At 40.2% G+C, this 26237-nt stretch overlaps 1 protein-coding gene across 1 annotated transcript in view; it reads right to left on the bottom strand.

Annotated features, from left to right (window-relative positions):
- The window catches only part of COL11A1 (collagen type XI alpha 1 chain), a 248884-nt gene that overhangs the window by 130059 nt on the left and 92588 nt on the right, over positions 1–26237 (bottom strand). Inside the window, exons 6-10 of the mRNA XM_073571713.1 lie at positions 14341–14457; positions 13380–13472; positions 6181–6465; positions 4384–4446; positions 2399–2440 (exon numbers count right to left, since the gene is read on the bottom strand). Coding sequence (XP_073427814.1) covers positions 2399–2440; positions 4384–4446; positions 6181–6465; positions 13380–13472; positions 14341–14457 — 600 coding nt within the window. The remainder of the gene's footprint in view (positions 1–2398; positions 2441–4383; positions 4447–6180; positions 6466–13379; positions 13473–14340; positions 14458–26237) is intronic.

Genomic DNA, 26237 nt, shown 5'->3' with positions numbered 1-26237 from the left:
GAATTTGGCATAAATGCTCCAAATTTTAGGTCAATTTGCCAGAATTTGTCACATCAGATCTATTTATTTAACTAAACTCCATTTGTAACTCATGTGAAAAAGTTGTGACTTTATAGTATGTAGCTTTCCTGGAAATGAGAGAGGTGTGCAATGAGACAACATGCTCCAAATTGCCAGGGGCTTACCATACATAGAGACAGACCATGCATCCTCTATGGGACCCCTACATAGGTTGGCTCCAATGGCAAAATGGGCAGTAGGACCCCCCTCAAGCCCGACATCTGGGTTCAATGGTATTGACATCCCTTCATTTTCCATTCAGCCTGTGCGTCTGAAGATGGACGCAGCAGTTGGAATGATTTCAGTAGATCATGCCCACTGTGCCGAGCCTCAGTTCATAAGCGGCACAAAGCGGAGGAATGAATTGGGGGAACATAGCTAGGTATGGTTTTCTTTTTATTATTTTGTCAGTCATTTTGTCAGTCAGTATTTGTAAATGATATTGGAGCATCACATTGTGCATAGGAGTGCTATGGGGCCTTCACACTGTGTATAGGGGCTGTGGGGTCATCATATTCGGTATAAGGGGTCTCTTTAGGGCTACCATACTGTGTATAGGGGAGCTATGGGACCATCATATTGTGTATAGATGGGCTGTGGATTCATCATACTCGGTATAGGGAGCTAGGAGACCATCATACTGTGCATTGAGGGTTGTGGGGCCAACAACATACTGTGGATTGGGGGTTGAGGATGGCTTTTAAGCCATCATATTGTGTATAAGGGGATATGAGGCAATGTGATATGAGATGTGGCTGCTCTACCCTTCTCCGGCAATACACTGACAGGATGTAATAGCTCCCGCAGTGTATTACTGCACTGTCGTGAGAGTTCACTGGAGTTCATCAGCTCCGGTGCTCTCACTTACGGCACTACCGCTGTGTGAGAACTTTCTCATGCAGCAGTGCCATAAGTGAGAGCACCAGAGCTGATTAGCTGATGTACTCCTGTGAACGCTCACGGCAGCTCAGTGATACACTGCGGGAGTGATTACCTCCTGTCAGTGTATCGCCAGAGGCCGAGTGACATCAACGTGGGATACTCGTTATTAAATGGACTACGGCAGACAGGGAGTATATGTTGGTTTATTATTTTTGATTGCGTGCAGGAGACGCGAGTGTCTGGGATTAGGTGTTCGGTGAGCATGTATAATGTATGTGAATATATATGCAATTATGCAAATGTTTAGATTTTTTTTACAATTGAACACAGGCGCCGGATGATGAGACTATTCTCCAATCATTGGCTCATGCTGTCTCTGTTATATGTGACAGAAGACATAGCCGGATGGGAGTAGTAGTCCCATCAGACGACGCCTAAGTACAATCACTATGGGCTGTTCATTGCATGGGTACACACACAGACAGACACCTGCAAATAGTCGCAGACACCTGCAGACAGACACACACAGACACCCGCAGACAGATCCAGACAGACGCAGACAGACACACACAGACACCCACAGACAGACACACAGACATGCACACATTCTCCACTCACACATATTCTCAGCCCACACACATATTCTCCGCTCACACACATTCTCTGCCCACACTATTTCTTCCTTCTGACATCATTTTCTTGACACTTCTGCAGCGTTTTTGGCAGCAAATCTGCAGCAAATATGCCGTAAATGTGCAAACCTTTTTACAAATGCGTTTTTGCTGCAGATTTGACTGACTCAATTGAGTCAATTGAGTCAAAAACGCTGCAGAAACGCAAAAAGAATTGACATGCTGCAGAAAATAAAACGCTGCAAATATGGACGGAAATTTACGGATCATGTGCACAACACTTAAGGTTGTCATTGCATTACCTTGCTTTAGTATTCCATTGCGTTTTTGGAGCATTTCCGCACATAAAAAGACGCCATGAAAACGCATCTAAAACGCATCATGTGCACATAGCCTAACTACTCAGCAGAATAATTTATTATTGTTTTAGGAGGTGAGGCATAATTAGGATCTTTGCTATGGGCCCACGGTTTTTCTACGCACACCTCTGCAAATTGCACTCCAATTTAGGTGCCCAAACGTAAGCCAATCAAATGATGTCTTGAATTCGGAAAAATGTGTACGGGTTGCGCCAATCATCATACCGCAGGAGCCACTGTGGTAAATGTGAGGCACTTTAAGACTGCTTAGTTTAGTAAAAATGCCCTATAGTTTTCAGGCTGCAAAAGCAGAATAATGACATATGGTGGTCGACTGCAGAGTTTGGCAATCAGGTACATTGACTCAAGGAATAGAATTTTCCGTAGTGTAGATGGGATTTGTTACTTTCTTCTGGCTGACTATAAACAATATTTGAGTTTCTAGAAAAATAATTGAATACATACCGCGGGTCCTTCAAGTCCTGGGGGTCCTTCAATCAGCATTCCCTGAAAAATAAAAAGTGCATTGCCATAATGAGTAGAATCCATCAACATCATGTTATTTAGGATGCTGTACTTGGAGCATGTGGTCAAAATTACTTTAAGTACAGGATCAGGAATGACAGAAACAGAAGAAAGTCAAAATGATTGAGTCTCCGAATGACCTGAGTGAATACAAGCAAGGTTATCTTTTTCTGTGGCCTGTTCACTGTGAAATAATTGGTATTCGCTCTAGGTGTCTAAAGAGTCGTGAAGAGCCAGACATCATATTCCATTTGTTATTATTCAATACAGCTCATTTAAACTATTCCTGATGTCAAGATCCACAGCTTACAAATCTCAGGCGTTCGGACTAATATGTTATCGCTGGTTTACTGACTGAGGATTTGTGTGAGCGTAATATAAAACAGATGATGCAGCAGCTAGGCCGGGGATTAAAGTATTAGATAATCTATTGTGTCATTGTGCATTTCCATATGAGGAGCCATATTCTAAGCAGTCTTCTAGGCCCCTGAACAGACACTTTGATGGCACTAAATCTATGCGTCGTATGACTCTATTCTGATTCATTTATTTCATGGTAACCAACATATCATGTGCGCAAAATTAAAAAGAAGATGGTGCAGAAACGCGTATAAAACAAATGTGTATCAGGATCTAATCCATGATGACAAACAGCACAAGCCATTATATTATTAGAAAGGCATCATTAGAGTATACAAAGTTATATAAAGCCTTGTAAAAAGGCTTCAATTACTGGAACGGGCAATTTTGCCTTGAAGGTAGACAACGTAAAAACTGTCTTTCCAATTCGTAAGAAGCCTCGTTCCCGGTTAGTTGCCGGAGTAAACCTGCCGGTAATTACTCAATGACCCAACAAAACACTTGCTGATTGGATCATTTCATTTTTATGCATGTATCGTCAGCACATCATCCTGGTATAAACAGATGATGTGTTGCCGGCAACATGCACTGTATAGAAGGATTGAAGTATATTGGAAATTGTTCTGTCCCCATTATTACTCGTCGGCCAATGTAAACAGTCCAATAAGTGACAGTCAAATGTATTTCTCATAGCCCAAGTTTTTTAACTGGCCTGTTATTGGCCTCTGTAAATGAGCAATTAAGCTCATGATAGCTCCTGCAGTTTCTATGGGGTCTAGAGAGATGAGGTGGCCTTTGTTAAAGGAGTTGTCCAGTCTAGGAAGAATAGTCTGCAAGTACTGTACTCTATGTGACTGCAGACTGATGACCGTAACAGTGTGTGATGGGCTCACTGTATGTGAGTGGGCAGTGCCCTGACTCCCAAGTATTCAATTTGCATTCTTGCGGTCATGTGCCAACTAGTCTCATCAGATTCATCTCAACAGACAACTGAGAGAAGCTGGGTGAGACTAGTCAACTGCAAATAATTTACATGCAGTTTTGTGACTGCACTCTCGGATGAGGTATATGAGGTATAGTGTCCCAATTAGGATAGCACACAGTCATGATTCATACATTCAAAGGGAATTTGCCCCCCGGTATAAATTCCAGGAGATTGTCATAGATTTACAGTGGCTTTATTCAACGCGTTTCAGGGGTCTCATGCCCCCTTCATCAGGAAATACCACCAAGATACATAGAGTCACTGTAGGCTTTTCTTAGACTGGACAACTCCCTTAAAGTTGGCATCAACTTTTATTTATATTGATGTCCACACCAAGGAAACCTGGGAAATGGCCCAGTAGTCACCTCTCATCTGTCAGTTAGAAGATGGATACCTCCTATTAACCCGGGAAACAAAGGTGTTATACAGATCTTCCTCAATTGTCCCCTCTCTTCTGTGTACTCCCCTGTTATTGTTTCTCATACTCTATATCTGTATAAGGTTTGTTTGCAAACATTTGACCTTCATGTACTGTCAGATTAGACACATGATCTCCGCCATTGTCTAATATCTTACTTACTGGCTCGATAACAGCTGGCTCTCCTTTCTGACCCTTCTCTCCATATCCTCCATAATTATTCACCTGCAAAACCATGAAGAGCGATTGCAACAAGAAACAGTTATCAGTAAGGCTCCCAAAAAAAAATGAATTAAAAGAACATTTATGGTTTCTATCAAAAGTAACCTTTGTGAATGAATTATATTTGCAGTATTTCACATTTCTAGCCAGCTAGGTAAAGACTTCCCTGTGTGACCAACTGGTGAACAGTGATGCCATCATGTAGTGGGAAACGATCGCAGTAGACTTTTATTGTATGTATTCTTTTAATAAGCCACATATTAATAATATGGTAAATTATCTATATACCTGGGATACTTAGTGCCCTAGTATCATACTTAGATGCCCCAATATCAGTTAGATAGGGCACTGACTTTGAACTAAACCAGTAAAGCCATAACTATTTTTTGTCTATAATTTCTTATGAATGTGTTAACCTTAGCTGTAAAAAGTCCAACTTCTCAGCAACTATACAATACATAGCGGTGTCCTACACCAAAGACCCAAAAAATAACATAAGACTGGCGTACTAATAAAGGGGCTGTCCGGGACATTAACATTGATGGCCTATCCTTAAGATAAAAAAATCAAGAAAATGAAATCCTTAGGATGAGTCATCAATGTCTGATCAGTATGGGTGGGACACCCGGCAATCCCACCAATCAGTTATTCCCAGTGATGGCGGAGGCCGGAACAGCTCAGATGTGAAGCTGCACAGCACAATAGGGGGTGGATGTGCAGTACCTGTGGCTGTGGCCACTAGTCTACCGATGGAGCTGGGCTGTGCAGTACCACAACTAAGCAGTTCCGGCCACCATCGACTCTGGGAACAGCTGATGGGTGGGGTGCCGGGTGTCAGACCCTCACCAAACAGACATTGATGACCTATCCTAAAGATACGCTGTCAAAGTTAAAGTCCCGGACAACCCCTTTAAAAATCTTAAGCTGACTATATTGTATCCATTGTATATTGCAGGCCTATGCTTGAAACAGTGGAGATATACAGTCCTTACTGTATATACCTAGAGACAAAACTTCATTTTATAAAGTTTATGTCACATTTCAGCACAAAAAGACAACAGCAGACTTGGAAGTAGATGTTAAATTCAAAGAGGATCCGTCACCCTATTAATATTCGCCGGGTTTTTTTATTATATTCCCAATTTTCTCCTAAGTATTCATTTTTTTTTTTTTTAAATCTGCCATATAGTTCCAGTGATATGGATCTTTTTATTTAGTAGACTATTGTTGTGCTTACAAAGGGGCATGGTTCACAGATTCTCTTGGGGAGTGGCTTTAGGATGTTCTGCATTTTTACTCTGCGAGCAATGTCGCCCCTTGGTAAGAGCCGTAAAAATCAATATTACATAAAAAAGATTCTGAAACTTGTGACGTAATTTAAGCCAAAAATGGATCACTCGGAGAAGCATCAGGAATAAAATAAGTGCACAAAATAGCTACTTTTAACCCAGAGCAGATCCTCTTTCCAAATGTCTACTTATGACATTTGAATTACTAACTAAGTCATTTACAGATTTTATAATCATTTTTGCTTATACTAAAGCCATGTTGTACTGACTTCTTTTGTTGTACATCTATCACTCTATGATAAGTAGGCCAGACTTGTAGTAGATAAGTAAACCTCAAGCAGATATCTAGTGTTGAATTCAATAAATCCCACCTTCCAAAGGAGAAACAGTAAGTCATTTGGGATTGCACTTTTTCTAGTTTATATTATCTGTTCCACTGATAACTTACGGTGGTCTCTGAGATATCTTTCTCGGCTGGTACCCCAGGTCCAAATTCATCTGTTGTTGGGTTGGTTGTTTTCTCTTCATAGTCTGTGTACTCATATAAATCATCTTTTCCTAAATCTCCTCCCACCACCGGCTCAGACTCTGTAGGTTCTACAGCTTTCACCCCATAGTCTGTTTCCTCTACCAGTTTTTTGTCTGAGTCATAATCATCTCCAGTTATGTACTCTTCCAGAAAAGGCTCCTCAACAAATGGCTCCTCCACCAGAGTCTCCTCCTCAGGAATTTTCTATCAGTGTCGGTGTGACAAGTGGGAGGAACACACGGTTTAAGGTTAGTGAAAGCGTTAGATGCATGGATGCAACTTTAGATGTCTACAACCTAAAAAGCTTTAAGTCATCATTATCTTTTAATTAGATTTCGGGAGCACATGGTGACTATGTTCTCCTTAGAAATTAAAAGATGACGACATAAACATATTTCAATGTAAAGCAGCGGTACAAATTTACAGTTTCGAGTAGGCGAAACATAAATTATTATTTCTACAAATTTTAGTTGGCTTAGATGGTTTTGATGGTTCTTTAAATTTACTAATTCAATTAGTACCGCTGCTTTCAAAGCGATGCGTAAACCCCTATAAAGCTAGCGTCTGCTTACAATTCGCGGCATAGCAATACTCTTCATTAAATATTATTAAGTAAAAGCTGTTATAGCATCTGCAAATAGCTGATTCGCAAATGTTTTTCTAAATATATTCTTTAAATGTGCATTCCACTTGTATCTGCCGCTGTAGGATATTTTGAAGGACAGCACATGCCAGTTATAAAACCCAGACAATTTATCACATGATTCTATGAAGTTAAACTTCCAATTTACATTAGCGGAAATGTACTTGGTTCTGTATCTATGTATATGCAGAATGCAGATTTAAAGCAAACACATAACAGAATCAGAACATTTTAGGAATTTCGGCAAGTCAATTATATCTAAGAGAATGATTTTCAGAATAATTGAAACATCTTTACCAAAAGATAATTTCATAGAAGTTTATTCCATTTTCTGCGGGTTGGATATAGATCAAGCACAGATGATCTAAGCAGAGAGTAAGCGATAGGTGTCAAGACATCTCTTGGCTGGCGAGCTGGTAATGAACTGTGCCTAAGTGCTTTTACGAAATGTTGCTATTTGCAGTTCATAGGCAGACAGTGAGCCAAAAATGGCTGCCATTAAGAAAAGAAGGCACATCAGTTACCAGCTTGCAATGGAATAACTTTCATCGCTGCCTCCTGTTTTGTAGACGTGATGAGAGTTATAGAATCAGAATGGCTTTGGTAACTTTGCGTATTCATAGAATATGGAAGCAAGAAATAGAAAGTCTTTCACAGTATCCATCAGAGCACCACAAACTGTGTACGTCTCCTTTACAGTTTTTTTTACAGTTCTTGATCAAATAATTAGGTAAATTTGTCATCTAGAACCCGTAAATTCACTTTTTGTAATGGCATGTCTACTTATTTACTGGTTTACTATTTGCATAGTTGCCATCAGCAAAAAGGTTCCAGGATTTTGTTACTCCATCTGAGAGCAGCATGATAATGGGGCTGCAGATTTAGCAGTTCTCTGAATGCTGAGCTATGCATAACCCCGCCCACACAGCTGACTGGCAGTTTTATGTGTACACTGTGCATAGGCAGAAAGCTGCCAAACTTTGGTGTGGGAGACATTGAACAGAGCTCATGAATATGGAGGAGTACCTGGCAGCAGGTTTACTAGTGCTTAGAAATCTGTGATTTTCTAAAAGCTACAACAAGCAGCTCATAAGTGACACATCACTGGAATCAGGGTCTCTGCCTCTACATTATGTTGCGCTCAGATATGGTGGCAAAAACCTGGTGATAGATTCCCTTTAAATGGAGAAAAGAATGCAGAAGAGTGTAGATACCCTGACTGAATACCCTGTATTTGTTATCATCTTTTTATCAGCACTTGCTGACTACTGGTATATGTTTTACTGCAGGATATGTCTGCACAATTGTCATTCTGTGCTCTCTGTTTGTGTTTGAGTCAGTGGGTGGTATGAACAGTGTCCTACTGACTTGTTCATATGTGTGCATGTCACATGTGTTTTTAATCCAGTTTTTTCGTGCCTATGCATGATTAGAGAGACCCCACCCCTCTCTTGTGTGACATGCACATAAAGAGCTGGCTTACACCACGTGCCCATACCAGGAAGCGCCTGTCTTCATCCTGTTCATTTAGACACTGTTCACATGTTCAGATTTTAAATACATTAGATAGGGACTGCTTCAATAGGGGTTATCTTGACACAGTGGAGCAGCTTGGTATACACTTTTTTTGCAAAAAAACGTATTGACTAAATACCCTGCATTTGTTATCATCTTTTTATCAGCACTTGCTGACTACTGGTATATGTTTTACTGCAGGATATTTCTGCACAATTGTCATTCTGTGCTCTCTGTTTGTGCTTGAGTCAGTGGGTGGTATGAACAGTGTCCTACCGACTTGTTCATATGTGTGCATGTCACATATGTTTTTAATCCAGTTTTTCCCGTGCCTATGCATGATTTGAGAGACCCCACCCCTCTCTTGTGTGACATGCACATAAAGAGCTGGCTTACACCACGTGCCCATACCAGGAAGCACCTGTCTTCATCCTGTTCATTTAGACACTGTTCACATGTTCAGGTTTTAAATACATTAGATAGGGACTGCTTCAATAGGGGTTACCTTGACGCGGTGGAGCAGCTTGGTATACATATTTTTGCAAAAAAAAAGTATCGACTGAATACCCTGTATTTGTTATCATCTTTTTATCAGCACTTGCTGACTACTGGTATATGTTTTACTGCAGGATATTTCTGAACAATTGTCATTCTGTGCTCTCTGTTTGTGTTCGAGTCAGTGGGTGGTATGAACAGTGTCCTACCAACTTGTTCATATGTGTGCATGTCACATGTGTTTTTAATCCAGTTTTTTCTGTGCCTATGCATGATTTAAGAGACCCCACCCCTCTCTTGTGTGACATGCACATAAAGAGCTGGCTTACACCATGTGCCCATACCAGGAAGCACCTGTCTTCATCCTGTTCATTTAGACACTGTTCACATGTTCAGATTTTAAATACATTAGATAGGGACTGCTTCAATAGGGGTTATCTTGACACAGTGGAGCAGCTTGGTATACATTTTTTTTTGCAAAAAAACGTATTGACTAAATACCCTGCATTTGTTATCATCTTTTTATCAGCACTTGCTGACTACTGGTATATGTTTTTACTGCAGGATATTTCTGCACAATTGTCATTCTGTGCTCTCTGTTTGTGCTTGAGTCAGTGGGTGGTATGAACAGTGTCCTACCGACTTGTGTGTATTGTGTGCATGTGTGCATGTCACATATGTTTTTAATCCAGTTTTTCCCATGCCTATGCATGATTTGAGAGACCCCAACCCTCTCTTGTGTGACATGCACATAAAGAGCTGGCTTACACCACGTGCCCATACCAGGAAGCACCTGTCTTCATCCTGTTCATTTAGACACTGTTCACATGTTCAGGTTTTAAATACATTAGATAGGGACTGCTTCAATAGGGGTTACCTTGACGCGGTGGAGGAGCTTGGTATACATTTTTTTGCAAAAAAAAGTATCGACTGAATACCCTGTATTTGTTATCATCTTTTTATCAGTACTTGCTGACTACTGGTATATGTTTTACTGCAGGATATTTCTGCACAATTGTCATTCTGTGCTCTCTGTTTGTGTTTGAGTCAGTGGGTGGTATGAACAGTGTCCTACCAACTTGTTCATATGTGTGCATGTCACATGTGTTTTTAATCCAGTTTTTTCTGTGCCTATGCATGATTTAAGAGACCCCACCCCTCTCTTGTGTGACATGCACATAAAGAGCTGGCTTACACCACGTGCCCATACCAGGAAGCACCTGTCTTCATCCTGTTCATTTAGACACTGTTCACATGTTCAGGTTTTAAATACATTAGATAGGGACTGCTCCAATAGGGGTTACCTTGACACGGTGGAGCAGCTTGGTATACATTTTTTTGCAAAAAAATGTATCTACTAAATACCCTGTATTTGTTATCATCTTTTTATCAGCACTTGCTGACTACTGGTATATGTTTTACTGCAGGATATTTCTGCACAATTGTCATTCTGTGCTCTCTGTTTGTGTTTGAGTCAGTGGGTGGTATGAACAGTGTCCTACCGACTTGTTCATATGTGTGCATGTCACATGTGTTTTTAATTAAGTCTATATTAAGTGTGTAGTCAAAGGTTGAATTGGCCTTCATTGTCTCTAAAGGAGTTGCATAATAAATGCAAGCTATAACCTGTCTTCAGAATACTTGATACATTACTGATTAGTGGGGGTCTCAATGCTAAGACCTCCAATGTTCACCAAATGATAATTTTTCTTACAGATAAATGGTAAGTCATAGTACAAGCTCATAAATGTCCTCACGATGACTAGATAAACCATATTTTATTTGGCTGTGGTTCTTAAAGCTAAAGATATTGGGTATATTATCCCAAATATATTAAAGGGGTTGGCCACATTACATATAATTGGCAGAAAAGTGTGCGGCATTACTACACCATTCTGTAGCACTCTGAAGCACTGCCTTCTTGTCATTCATGTCTTCTCTAAGGGTAGCCCTGCTGAAATGGAAGCTGCTGGAGGCATCTGGCATATGCACTATTATGGCAGTGCGCCAGAGCAGATGGAAACTGCTTAATCCAAGCTTTTCATTTGTACTTATGCTGCACAAAGCTAGCACAGAAAAGATGTACTAAAATGGAAAGCAATTATGGACAAGATCATCTCAAAAGCCATACTTCCATCAGCGGGCATCTTCAGGATCGGTGGACCATCCTCCGGGAAGAGCTACTGTCGAGTAGGGTACATATCACAGTGCTAGAGAATGGGGCAGAAAGTTCTAAATACTAGAGATGAGCGAATTTGTTCGGATTTTGGCCCCGAATCTGATTTTGACATATTCGAGCCATATTTGAACACTATTCGTACCGAATGTATGTTTGATGATCGGGTCCGAACATATTCGGTAATTTCTACTCCTATTGACTCTAATGATGTTCGGCTGTGTTCGACAAATATTGCAAAAACAATATTCGATTCCAATCATATTCGGACCCGAATCCGAACAAATTTGCTCATTTCTACAAAACATTATGGCCCTGATTCTCCAAAACCAGTCTGGATGAGTGGGAGTGTTGGAATTAGGCGCTCTTGCTTAATTAAGACAATTGATGTGGGACGCGCCACAAATTTTACTCCAGTCAGAAAATGGAGTCAGAGTTTTGGCATAAGGTATGTCACAACTTATCACAAATTAGACAAGCTGTGGCATCACTCCTGCATCTTACCTGGGCAAAAATAGTATGAAAATGGCAAAAGTCTCAAAATTTTTGTGCAACTCAACGTTGTGTGAAAATTTTGCAATTTTTCAAAGTGCTTTGCACTAGAATTCACTTTGATGAATGAAGACTTATAAATTATTATACATTAATATTATTTTTTATATCATGTAATATATATTAGTCTATTACTATTAATATACATTAATAAATTAATATACATTCTCCTTTCTTACTCTTTTTTTGCCCATCATTTTTAAAGTAGTCATACTATTTAAGGTGTCCCTCTGGGTAAGTTACACTATTTTTTAGTGACAGGTATTAAAAAAAAAACTAATACATAGAATTATGGTACTAAATGTATGAAAATATATTAAAGTTGACCTTGAACTAAACCAAAATATAACCTTTGAGATCCTGTTTTAAAAAGCAGGGGTTCTAGATGATAAGTTTGCCTAATGGTATCAGCCAGTTTTAATAGACCTCAATCAACAAATTGCAAAGAGATGGTAACAAAGAACCTCCGCTGATAATAAAAACTGATGCCGAATCCGTGGCAAATTGTCATCTGTTGGGTTTCTAAATGGTAGAATGAATAAATTGGTCGCTATACGTTATTGAATCCTTTTTGCCCAACATCAGTTTTCATTAATATGAACCTTCTCGGTTTGCTGTGGAAAAGTACATTATAAGCATTACTCCTTGCGTGTGCGCTGCGAGCAACCTGATACAGCAATCTGAATCATTGCTGATATGTTCCTAAACAGAACTGATGACTACACTGCATTACCACCTAACAGAGAGCAAAGTAGGTAGATCAAGGATCATTTCATTACTGTCAAACCTGATCTTCACTGTGTTAATCCTCAAGGTAAAATCACTGTCATTAAGGTATAAAACATGTCATATCTTATGTCAACAGTGCTCATCACACCTAACGTATTGTTGTAGTGTTGTGTTACCGATGCTAGTCCAAAGCCAAGGTGCAGAATACTGTCAGATTTGTCTTCATAGCACAATAGTAACATTTGTAAAATGATAATCGGACGTAATATATTACTAGAGAAGAGCAAATGTAATCGAGTAGAGTTGAATTCATCATGAAGTTCACGAAAATTGGCATTCTACAGTAAAATGAATTTTGTGCAATTCTCCCTGCAACCTGGTCCATCGCATCTCTCCTTCCGACTCCTTCTGACTCCTTCCGTCGGACTCATCCTTTTTGGACTGTTTCACTTTACACTGTTTCCGATGCCGAATAGGCCTATGATGTCAACGCGCATCATGTCATTGTGGCGCATGTGGTGATGTCCCGACTTGCGCTCTCCAAGGTGCTGACCAGGCCTCTCGTAACGCATGTTGTAATGTTATGACTTCACAACTTGCTCCACGATGGTATGGCCTACAGTGACGTCAAAGGTCTACCTAGTGCCAGAAACCCTGGTGTGGAGTGAAGCAGGCCGAAGTGGACGCACACAATAATACAAGACAGAAAGGAAAGGAGGCAGGACCAGACAATGGTTTGCAAGGGTGGGAGGACAAGCGATTGATACGATAAATATTCATTTTTTTACATACTATGTTCATTATGTTCTGGGGTTACGTAATAAGAGACTTTCAATTTGCATGAAAAACTTGGATGCAAATTGAATATTCCTGATTAAGGGATCCTGAAATTTGCCTTTCGCTGAAGTCGAATCTTAGCAGATTTGATCATCCTGTTAAATTACCAATCCATGTAACAGACCTGTAGAAAAAGTGCTTTCCACCTATGTTCATAATTTCTTTTTTTACCTCATTGGCTCCAGTTGTATGAGAAGGGGTATCTGTCTGGAATCCATAGTCTACTTCTCCATATTGTTCTGGTATGTAATCAACCACATTAGCCTGAGAGAAAAATACAAGGATCTGTTAATTTAATGTTGATATCTTGTAGGTTAGCAGTTCAAAAAGTAGGAGAATAGGTGTAGGTTATGGTATTAGCCAGAGGTTCTGTCCACTTCTAGTGAGGTTAGGGCATTTTATATCTCATGATCACAGATCTTCGGGGCTGATGCTATTGAAGATCTTGATGTCTTTGCTACCTTTACCCCTATTCTTTTTCTTGTTGATGCCTGGTAAACGGTCTTGCCCTTCTTCTTCTTAGCTGCAAATGAGTTTTTGGGCGTGACCTTTTGGGGTTTTCCCTTTGATTTAGGGGGAACTGGCTTCTTCTTCGTTTTGGAACTGGCTTTCTTCTTCTGCAAAAATGTGGTGAAAGACCGGATGGAGACAATGAATGAAAGAATGAAGAACTGGAGTAAGGAAGAGTTTGAAGGGCAGGTTGTGTACCGGTACTGATGGCTTATTTTCTAATTTAATGCTTTCGTGAAGATAACGAATAGACTGGTCAACCGGTTGTCCACCAGTGGCATAACACAATAACCTATGGACTGCTTTCAGAAACCATCATTACTGCTTACAAAGACTGGTTTATTAATTACACTTGATCATATCAGAATATAAGCCACCAAAACTGTAAGTCTACAACACAAATATATCAGTATGTGTGTAATAGATTTCTGTAACAAGGATTTACCCAAATGAGGGTGTCCTTTTTTTTTTTTTTTGCTAAAATGAACCTGCCATTAACTTCACCCAACTTCCAGAGCAAGGAGGCCATAGGTCAGCTGGAGAAAAGGGACTGAGATGACACTGGAGCAGGTGATGAGAGGATAGTGACACACGCCGTGCACACAACACATATGTACTATACCTCAGTCGGAACTACATAATCTTCAGCAATTATGGGTGTCTCTGTAACAAAGTCAGGCTCCTTGTAATCTGCTCCCCCATACTCATAGTCATATTCGATTAGTTCTTCAGGTGCATACTATATTGCAAAAGGAAGATCTGTTAGGCCAGGCTTTGTTAGTTAGCAGATTACCAGCATGGTTACAGATATTATATGTACAATGCTCTTTCCCATTCGGCAGTGACTTTCAATGCAGAATACATTGCAACACATAATATGGCTTTACTAAGCAATGGAGTCATTGTAAGCAAATGTCACAGGAAATTCATAAACTCAGTGGTTTTTCAGCATTAAAGGGAAATCTGTCAGCAGGTTTTTGTTTCCCAATCTGAGAGCAGCATGATATAGTGGTACACATCCTGATTCCAGCTATATGTAAAATACTGGGCTTCTTACTGCAGTTTTTCTTAAAACCCCTGTGTGTTCTGCTACAGATCTAGCAGGTCTCTGACTGCGGAGCTCTGTATAACCCTGCCCACTCTACTGATTGAAAACTGAAAAAGATGAAGTCAGAAAGTCTGTCTACAATGAATACAAAAGGGTCATAACTGCTACATAAAACAACAACATTTAGTAAAATATTTTTCACCAATATAAATAGTAGTAGAAAGCGACAGGTAGATTGGTAAAGGACTCAAGTATAGCGAGTCTGGGAGTCAACACAAAACATTATAGTGAAAGGATCGGGAGAATCAGGTTCCTGAGGAGTGGACCCAAATTGAATAAATGTGTTAATACTGTACGCCTTTAAAAGGCCAAAGGTGTGGTGGCTAGTTCAGGACTGATCCTTAGCCATGTGGATCCCAGTGTAACTCCGAACTCACCGCCCCAGCGCGCGTTCGCATGGGGTTCATCGGGGGTCTGTCAATGTACAATGTACATTGACAAAAAGCTACCAATTAGTGGTGGGGGTGGGGTTACACTGAGCAAGGGGAGTACATGGCACAAGAAAACTAGTTGTGCAGTGATAACCTCCTGCTGATAAATCACTGATTTTATTGAAATAACAAGAAGCGCAGCAAGTGACACATTGTTGGAATATGGTCTCTGTTCCTAAATCATGCTGCTCTCAAATTAAATGGCAAAAACCTGCTGACAGATTCCCTATTAAAATATCCATTTAAAGTGGAACTAAACAACTGATACCATAGTTTCACATGGAAAGATTACAAAGCTTTTTACTAACATCAGGTTTGCACCTAATGTATTTATTATAGGGAAACCGTCACATTATTCATGCTTCCCAAAACATAAGCATCAAGAATCAGAGCCTGACTGCACCATTGCACTAAAGAAAATATATTTTAAAGGTCCAGTCAGGGACCCGAGCCGGAGGCAAGACTAGTCCGGCTCATTCTCCAGGCGCTACTGGAAGTGATTGACAGATCTCTCATGTAGAACGAATCAGGTGACAGGTTCCCTTTAATTGGCCATGGCACTATTTATAGGAATTTAAGACACCATTGCATTGCAAATTATACAAATGTAATGATCAACTCTAAAATATCTAAAACATGTTAATTAGGTTTAATTCCACTTTAAGATTTGTTTGCATTGCCATAGGCAGATTAAAGTTTTTTTTTCACACAACAAGCTTTAATGGCACATTGATTAGATATATCATCAGTGTCTGATGAGGAGGCTTAATCTCTGAGGGATCCTAGAGAAAAAGGGGGCTCAGGAAGCCCTTATCCATTTTTAGCTGCAATTCAGAGATTGGTAATCTATAGGAATTGTAACGCAGCACCATACACTTGAGCAGTGCTGGTCTTGAGCGAAAGAGGGGAACAACTCGTTAGTTTTAGGTGGCCATGCACCAGGCCCTTCATCAGACGCACAATGATGGTGTTTTTAATCAATGCATTATCAATGCATATACTGGCACAAACCACTAATGGCTTTCCCACGATTAATTGTAGAGTTATGATTACTTATAAGCAAATAAGCTCCATAGGATACAATGCTGAAAATATACACAAAGTAAGGAGACAGCAGAATTTGTATATACTTAGCTGTTATGATTAATGCAGCTTTAAAGGAAATCTATCAAAAAAAGCTTGCTATTTAATCTGAGAGCAGAATAATGTAGGAGCAGACAGCCTGATTCCAGGGATGTGTCGCTTGCTCATCATCTTGCTGTAGTTTCAATACAATCAGTGTTATATCAGCAAGTGATTATTTATCACTGCAGGACTAGGTATCATGTGCCAGGTAGTCCAGCTAATCTTTGTAACTCATCCCCCACCATTGATTGGCTGTTTGTTGACAGTATACACAGGAAGATGCCAATCAGGGGTGTGGGCAGGGTTACACACAGCTGAGCATTCATAGCACTGATACATCTACAGCAGATAAAACGGATTTTATCAAAAGTGAGCCAAGCAGCTCAGTAAGTGACACATCGCTGGAATCAGGCTCCCCCAGCTCCAGTCGTCAAGAGCCACCAACAGATCATGTTTTCAGAATTTCCTTAGTATGGCATCAGTGATGGAATTATCGACTGTGCAATATTAAGGAAAATTTGAAAACATGATTTGTTGGCGGCTCTTGAGGACTAGAGTTAGGGAACACTACCCTACATCATGCTTCTCTCGGATTCCATAGAAAATGCCTGTTGACAGATTCCCTTTAATCTGAAATGAAAGACAATTACATAATAGATTTCAAAAGAAACGGTACACTACTAATAGCAATTACTATGAAATTATTTCCCAAAAATACATCAAATATAACCGTATGACTAGAAATAATTGACCATTTGATTTCCATCATAACTAAAATTGGGAAGAAATATGGGCGTGAAGGTCAACTTTATAATTTTTTTCACCATGATGACATTTTTGACAACCACTGTTTGGAAAATGGTCGGTTTTAGTTGCCCATAGACATGTTCAGATGAGCGGCCAAATGGGTCAAACTTCTTGAACTTCTCCAAGTGTTTGAAGACTCCTATTAAAATATCTGTTCCCTTCACTGTACATTTAGATTGGAACCACTTTACTCCGGGCAAGAAATAGCTGAGAGCGTCATGTCCTTTGACTAATGCTGGAATGATCCGACACATAAAACATTTTCACAGGCAGTACCGGGACGTCTCATGTGTCGGTGACATATTCACCACAGTCTATAAATGTATGCTTATAGGGTCCTTATAAGGTCCTAACCAAACTAATACGCCATGTTAGGACGTAGGCGAAAATTCCAGAACATTTTGGAATGTGGCCTTTTATGTTTATTTAGCATATTCCATCAGTAGTGACTGTAGTCGTAGCCGTGACGAAGCTGCTGTATAGTTTTATTGTGACTTTGATGGTAATAGGTTCCACTACTCAGATGTGATCTATTCCTATAAACCTACCTAATATTGATATTTTTGGAACATTTGGGGCCTGATTCATCATTTATTATTTTTTTTTTGGGTTACTTTTCTTTTTTTTATATTGCTACATTGAATTTTATTTTATAAAATTCTTTAAAATGGGGCACTTGGTTCATGAATTTTGTGCAAAATTAAAAATTGTTTTTATTTTTGTCTTTAACCTGCTTTTTTTAAATACTTAGTGCAAAGAATTTCCTGTTTTTGCAAAAATGTAAGAAAATGTACGCAGAAATTTATTGGCATGCATAAAAACAATGATGCACTTTGCGAGGCAGTGACAGGTGTCATATGCGAGAGTCCCTATGTGTCCCGCAGGATGAGCACAGAAGCGTATTGAGGCCGCGGGAGTGCATTGCAGTCACAGGCATGGCTGTGATTGCAGTGCAAAACAAAAGTAAGTTTTGGTTTTGGGCAAGCTATTTGCCCAAGGCAAATTTAAGAAAACCCTCCATGGGTTTTTATTTTTGGAGCGGACTACAGGATGGCAGTGGGGCGATCCACTTCCTCCCAGTCAGGTCTTACAAGTGGCCTATGGCCACAGATTCCTTGTTAAAATCCTGCAGCAAAGGTTTGGACGTGTCAGTGTTGGTTTTGCAAATTGCAGAGGAGGTGGCTCTGCAAAGCTTCAGGATGTGTGAAGTAAGGCTCGTTTCACATTACCTTTTTTTATGTAGTGCATCGTGCGCGTCCATGCGCATGTGTCATGCGCACCTAAGTTTAACATGGGGGGCGCATGGCCTAGCGTTTGCATGTGTTCATATGCGTTTTCGTGCGCATGCATTTTTTAAGCTGTGCGCCCAGGCGCGCCAGACGCAACATGTTGCATTTTTGGGTCCACCGAAAAAACGCACGCGCACACTTGCGCACGGAATGTGACAAAATAACGCATTACAGTCTATAGGAACGAAGCATGCGCATGGACATGCGCACGCCTGCGTTAAAAAACACATGCGTTTTAAGAGTTAACATGACTTGAAACTGGTTAAACCGCTTTCGCCTAAAAAACGCAAACGCATGCAAAACGCTTGATGTGGTTTTTGCATGCGTTTTTATTGCGCATGAAGCGCTGCGCTAAAAAACGATAATGTGAAAGTAGCCTTACACGGACCCAAAAGGCCTCGCTTCCCTCAGCGTAAATGGTGGTGCAGTCACCCACAACAACCAGTCTCGGTCACGGACTGTCTTGTTTCCCGGCTGCGATCCGGAGGATACCATTTGTTTTCTGTTTGTGAGTACGCTGAGCATTAAAGAGACTTTGCATAGAACTTTCCTGTGGTTACTGCCTGTTTGTCACACTGCACCTACTCCGTGCACTACAACTTATAGACTGTCGGGCAGTCTGACTGATCTAATAGTAGGGCTTGTAATAGGCTGTTAGCTGGGTGACTTGCGCTCTATTCCAAGCATCAACTGTGTGCACTCTAATACTGTGGGCAATCACCCCCTCTATGAACTGGAAGGTTGTGAGTGGTTGTTTCATCAATATTTTGCACTTGTGTTACCTGCACCTTTATTAATGGGGTGCGCTGCATTCTCGTTGTGCATTAGTTTCTGTGACCTTGGCTGGTAAATACCATTGCATTTTTGCTATTTTTATAGTTGAGAATTTTTTTTAAAAGTTCCTTTGGCCCAGCTTTTGATTTTATTTTATGCAAAATAATCACTCCAGGTGAGTGTGTGGAGGGGCGTAAGTAGCACATTCACAACCTGCTTTGCAATTTTTCACAAGTGATGAATGAGGTGAAAACTCTGTCCACAATGGGGAACTTATAAAAAATACATAAATATAGAATAGACTTTAAAAAAGCAAACGTTAAAAGAAAAATTAAGCAAAAATGAAAAACAGGCAAAAAGCACCAGAAACTCGACAAAAAAAGGTGCAAATCAGGCCCTATGTTTTTAAGTTTCCTTTCTCTTCTCCGTTCCTTTATAATCTAGCATTGGCCCAACTTATTTTAACATTAATTTTTATGGTTCCCATCGAAAAGACAAAGACTGATATAAAACAGTGACTTAATTAGAAGTGCTGCAATTAATTGACTACATACGCCATGGGTAAAGATAGCATGGTAATGATATAGCTCCGTTCTTTAGAAGTGTTATAGAGCATCTAAAAAGCCAAATAGTATTTTCTCACGAGTCTATGGGCATTTCCTAATACATTAAACACAATAAGTCGTAACACATGTGGGTCAAATTTTGATTTGCATAAATTGGTGGCTACCAAAAATTGTCCAATGATCAGACTCTATACTGTATCCTGGGTTTTTGAGTCACAGCGAGACCCTCGGAAAGCAATGAACGGGTTAAAACCATTTGAAACCACAAATTACAGCAGTATAGAGACATTGTCTGGAAAACGCATTAGAGGTGAATTTCTTTTGAATATATATTTTCCCTGAATGCCTCTGAATATTTCCACGATGATCTCAGCGCTCCTATTTTCCACAAGAAGCAGCGTTATCGTGTTACACAGTAGCTCTGAGGGATGTTTGTATCAATGGATTGTACATTTTCAGAAGTCGGGGCCTCCAGAGAGATCTCTCCCATGGCAAAAACACATGGTTCTAATTTGGAAGGCAAAGTGCAGACACAAAGACAACATGGACCCGGCAGATTGAGCCATTGGATTCCTATTGCCTTACTATTTCTCCCACCTCTCCACCGGATTTACTAAGTAAAACAGGAAATAATCACTGTCCAGTGGAAAAACATCAAATGAAGTACCATAGGGAAAAATCACTGTATTCATTGTATAGAGCTGGGTTCCCCAACTCCAGTCCTCAAGGCCCACCAACAGGTCATGTTTTCAGGATTTCCTTAGTATTGCCCAGGTGATAATTGCATCACCTGTACAACACAAGGGAAATCCTGAAAACATGACCTGTTGGTGGGCCTTGAGGACTGGAGTTGGGGAACCCTGGTATAGAGCCCATAATTAACTAATAAGTACTGGACTCGTTGGTTCTTTACTGTTGTAACCGGTTCTCAAGAATTAGAAAAAGTTATTGGAGGTACCGGAGTGTGGTAGATTGGAAGCAGAATTGATTAGGTATGTCCATTAGGAGTTGCGCTCCTAACCCTGACAGAAGATGACAGGCCTTGCATGAAGCTGTGTATTCAGGAGAGATGTACTGAAGTAGGCCGTAAATAAAGAGGGATGAGGAGTGATGTGCTGAAGGAGGGGGCTGCAAGGAGTGATACACTGCAGAATGGGGCTGCATATAAAGAAAGCTGAGGTGTGATGTGCTGCTGGAGGTTGTATATAGAGGAACTGAGAAGAGCAATGTGCTGCAGGAGGAGGCTGTTAATAGAGGGTCTGATGGGACGATGTACTGCATAAGGGGTCTGATGGGAGAAATGAGCTTCCGAAACTTGAATGGATAAGGCTTGAGAGGAGCCTTGTGCTGCAGGAGGCTGTATATAGAGAGGGATGAGTGGAGTAGTATCCTGCTGAAGGAGGCTGGATGCACAGTTGAACGGCTGTATACTGCTGGGCTGAAAGTAGCAATGTCCTGCAGAGGAGGACTGTATAGATAGGATGCTGAGAGAAGTGATATACTGCAAGATAGTAACTTATATAAAGAGGTTGACAGGACTGATATACTGCAAGATGGTACCAAATGCAGAAGACTTACAAGAAGCAACGCACTAATTGAAGGAGCTGTATGTAGAAGGGCTGGGAGGAGAGCTGTACTACAAGATGAGGCTGTATATAGAGGGGCTGTGGAGCAATGAACTGAAAGAAGTTGTACATAGATAGGGCTGAAAAGTGATGTGACGCTGGATGTTTGCAGCATATAAATGGTCCGAAAGGAGCAATGTGCTATAAGAGGCTGTGTATAGAAAGGCTTAGAATAGCTATGTACTACTGCAGAAGCTTTGCTGTAGAGAGGAATGAGAGGAGCAGTGTACTGCTGGAGGAGGCTGTATCTGGAGGGAAGCAATGTAAAGCAGGGTGCTGTATATAGAGGGGCTAAGAGGAGCAATGTGCTACAGTAACATATGGGCTATACAGGAATTGAGAAGTGTACTGTACTGCAGTATGGGGTTGTTTATAGAGGGGCTGAGGGAGCTATGCACTGCAAGAGGAGGCTGTAAATAGAGAAGCTGAAAGTTATGATGTACAGCAGAATGAGACTGTATATAGTGGGGGTGATAAGAGTAGTGTACTGCAAAATGGGCTGTACATAGAGAGGTTGAGAGTAGTGATGTACTGCAGGATTGGGCTGTACGTAGAAGGGCTGATAAGAAAGTTGTATTGTGACATCGCCAGCACAATAAGTCCTCCTGCTCTGTCCATCCTAGTTGACTCTATGTTCAAAAAGAGGCTAGTAAGAACTTAGGGCCCCTATACACATTAGATAGATGTAGGCTGAACAATCATTCGGCCGCCAACTATCATTCCCATTACCATTCTGCCGCCTCACCACCGCCTGAGCTGCCGCCTCATCACCACCAGAGCTGCACCCCCCTCTTCTGTCTTTTCCCCGCTATCCCGTAGAATGTAAGTCCTCTCCCCTCTGTACCAGTCTGTCATTGTAAATTTGTTGTGGAAACTTGTTTACTGTTATCGATATCTATAACTTTGCATGTAACCCCTTCTCATGTACAGCACCATAGAATTAATGGCGCTATATAAATAAATAATAATAATTCCCGCCATCCCCTCCCATATATAGGAACATTCTGCATGCCTAAGCATTCTTGTGCTCTCTGATAGAGCCAATGATAGACTCCTCTGTCCTCCTCCAAACCCTTCAAGCAACAGCGTATCTTGGAGCTGAAGAAAAGAATCGTCTATTAGGCATCCAGCAGGGTTGGTCCTTCTCTCAGTCAAAGACATAAAATGAGAGTTAGTAGGCCAATGTGCACATTGGACAGTTGGCTGATCCTGGCGTTATCTGCGGTTTCAGCTGAACTTAAGACTAAAATGTACACAGAGAGCTCTGTGGGAAGTTTAAGGCATATTCAAAAATAATTCTGCAATGTAAGCATGCTTTTAAAAAAAATATCAAGCATCAAAATTATGGGAAAATGAACTAAAGAAAAAATCTAATTAAAATAATTTTTCGATGTTGTCATCCTTTGCGGTCAAAATAGCATCAATTATTCTAGGTACACTTGCACACAGTTTTTGAAGGAACTTAGCAGAGAGGTTATTTCAAACACCTTGGAGAACTAACCACAGATCTTCTGTGGATGTTGGCTTGCACAGACTCTTCTGTCTCTTCATATAATCACAGACAGACCTGATGATGTTGAGATCACATCTCTATTGGGGTAATATGATCACTTCCAGAACTCCACATTAACGACATTGTCCTGCTGCAGAATAAATATGGAGCCAATCAGATGCCTGCCTGATGGTATTGCATGATGGATAAATGTCTGCCTGAATTTCTCAGCACTGAAGACGCCGTTAATCCTGACCATATCACCAACTTGGTTTGTTGAAATTCTCCAAAGAAACTTCACCATGCTTCATTGTTGCCTGCTGACATTCATTATTCTACTGCTCTCCAGCCCTTCTGAGAACAATCTGCCTTCTGATACAGCCAAATATTGCACATTATGATTCATCAGTCCAGAGAACCCACTGATATTTTTGTACAATCCCGTTCCTATATTTTCCAAGAATAATTGAGTTGCTTGGCTTTAGTTCCATGTCAAAGATAAGCCGGTATGACTTTTTGAGTGCAGTTCTTCCGTGAAGACCACTTCTTTCCACACTTCTCCGAACATTAGATGGGTGTAGCTGAGTCCCACTGGTTGCTGCCAGTTTTGGGCTGATGGCACCACTGGTCATATTCCAATTTCGAGGGGAAATAAGCATGATGCCTATTTCATCTGTTAGTGGAAGGTAATCTGTCATCAGGTTTTTGCTATGGCATCTGAGTGCTGCATGATGTAGGAACAGAGAGCCCGACTCCACCAATGTATCACTTAATGGACTGCTTGGTACAGATTCAATAAAATCCCTGTTTTCCCTGCTGTAAATGTAACAGATTTTGAAATGCTGAGCCCTGTGTAACCCCTACCCCACCCCTGATTGGAAGCTTCCTGTGTGCATTCTAATCAAGCTGCCAATCACAGATTTGGGCGGAGTTACACAGAATAGCTCTTCTAGTTTGCACCTCACACCTAGTCCCCTAGTGATAATCAACAACAGGTAAATCACTGATCGTACTGGAACTACAGTAAGCTGCTGAGCAAGTGACATATCACAGGAATCAGGCTCTCTTCCCCTAAATCATGCTGATCTCATATTAAATAGAAAAAAAACTGCTGACACATTCCCGTTAAGTTTCCTTGGCCAACCACTATGGTCCTCAAAGTTGCCCATTTATTTATGCTTCTTCAAGAGAGCTTAAACAGAATATCTTGAAACTCCTGTCTGGTGTGAAATCTTTGCCTGTGAGGGACCTTGCTGATGCAGTATAACTACCTTGTGTCTTGTTGCCGTGCTCAGTCTTTCCATGGAGTGTGGTCTGTGACATAAAACTGTCTCCACAACCTCTTCCCGGTAGTATATTTTGGCTGTTCCTCACCCAGTTTTAAGCCTCGTACACAGCTGTTTCTGTTTCAGTTAATGACTGTGTTCCAATTTGAATTTGAAACTGACGATCATTATCACCTGTTTGGTGTAATATGTTAACACTCATACACCTGACTATAAACCAATAAAATTTTTGACTTTACGTAAGGTGTACATAGAAAAATGAATGCTGTTGTTTAAAGCATTCTTCCTTTGCAGAACTTTTTCCACACTTGCCTTAAATTTTTGCAGCGCTTCACCCAGAATGAAATGTTTGTGTTGCGTAATTGTTGGATTTTTTTGGCAACTACATCTGAAGACTGTGCTTTTGCTACGTGTGTGCGTGCGTGTGTATATATACAGTATTATATATGGGCTGTAGCAGAGATGGATGGGCAGTATGTGATGATGCAAAATTCCAAAGGCGGACAGAATTGTCAAACAGCAGGCATGTATGTGATCAAGGGAAGCAATGGCTGTATTGGAGCTGCAATCTCAGACAGCAACAGAAAGTTAATGGCTACCAGCATATAGAGCATGTATACTTAATGAATAATCACTAAAGACACATCTGAACTATGTATACCACCTGAAAAAAAAGAAAAAAAAATTCTTAAATTTATTTGTAAATAGACAACTAAAATGCATGTCAATTCAAAAGCGTAATGCAATGGAGGACCACATAATACACATAATTATATCCAATTTCCTTAGTGCCACATAGCATATATTAAAAATATCAAAATCATCTGAGTGTCTACACTTAACCGGCTATCTCATAGGTAAAATGCATCGTGTGTACGGTCCCTGATGCAGCAATGGATGAAACGTACGTCGGGGCAGCAGGACCACACACCACATTAGTCTGCATAAAGATGTTAGTCATCTCCTTATTATTGCCTATCATTTAAAGCAACTTATACCATCAGCATAAACAAGCTGATGAGGTTTATATCTAATTTTGGTATTTTTACTATATGCTATGTAGCACTAAGGAAATTGGATATAATTATGTGTATTAGCTAGTCCCCCATTGAGTTACTCTATCAAAGTTATGTACATTTTAATGTTCTATTTTCATTAAAATTTAATAGTTCTTTAGAGACTATGAATTTATCTTTTTTTTCAGGTTGTAGCAACAGAAAGTTGCAGTTTCTCCTAAGATAAGCAAAAGACTGATGGCAATTGTAATTTGTGAAGATAATGGAACGCCCATTACCAGGATGTAAGGAAGCAACGGTGAGCGCTGTGTTTACCTGGTTAAAACGATTTTCTGACTATATACGTGGTCAAAGCTGAACTACTTGTCAATCCTAACAATATTACAAACGTTTTGGACATTTTTACGTTTTGAAACGGATCTTGAAAAACCCCTTTAACTACAAAGAAACAGGAAGTAATGGAAAATATGGTTAATGCAAAATAATGCTAGAAATAATTCTAAGAATCTATGCAATTAAAAGTAATAAGGAATTGAATATATTATTTGTATTATCTTTTTGTTCTAAAGTCAAAGAGTTGAAATGAATTAAGAGGCTACATAACATTAGAAAAAAAGGCCTCTTTTTCAAGAAACAGCACCACTCTAGTCATTAGGCGAGATCAGGTATTGCAGCTCAGGCCAATTTATTTAAATGAGGTTTAAATGCAATACCAGAATGAGTCTAGTGCTGTTCCTGGAATAAGCTCCTCATGTGATAGAGTGATCATAGTGCAAAGGATCCCTTTTATTGTGGTTAGATAAGCTGAACTAACAGAAAAAAATACCGTCGCTCATGGCAATTAATCAGATTTTTGCTTCAATATACAATTCCTCATTTGTAGAATGACACACAGAATCTCTTTCCTTTCTGCTCCTTTTTCCATAATCACCATCTTTATGCACCGAGAATAACGATATAAAAGCAGCTGATGCTTTTTGATCCCCAAACACAAGCATTG

Source organism: Dendrobates tinctorius, unplaced genomic scaffold, assembly GCF_039654945.1.
Source record: "Dendrobates tinctorius isolate UK_male_01 unplaced genomic scaffold, ASM3965494v1 ptg000029l, whole genome shotgun sequence".
Taxonomy (NCBI): domain Eukaryota; kingdom Metazoa; phylum Chordata; class Amphibia; order Anura; family Dendrobatidae; genus Dendrobates; species Dendrobates tinctorius.
This window is presented reverse-complemented; position numbering and strand designations above follow the sequence as displayed.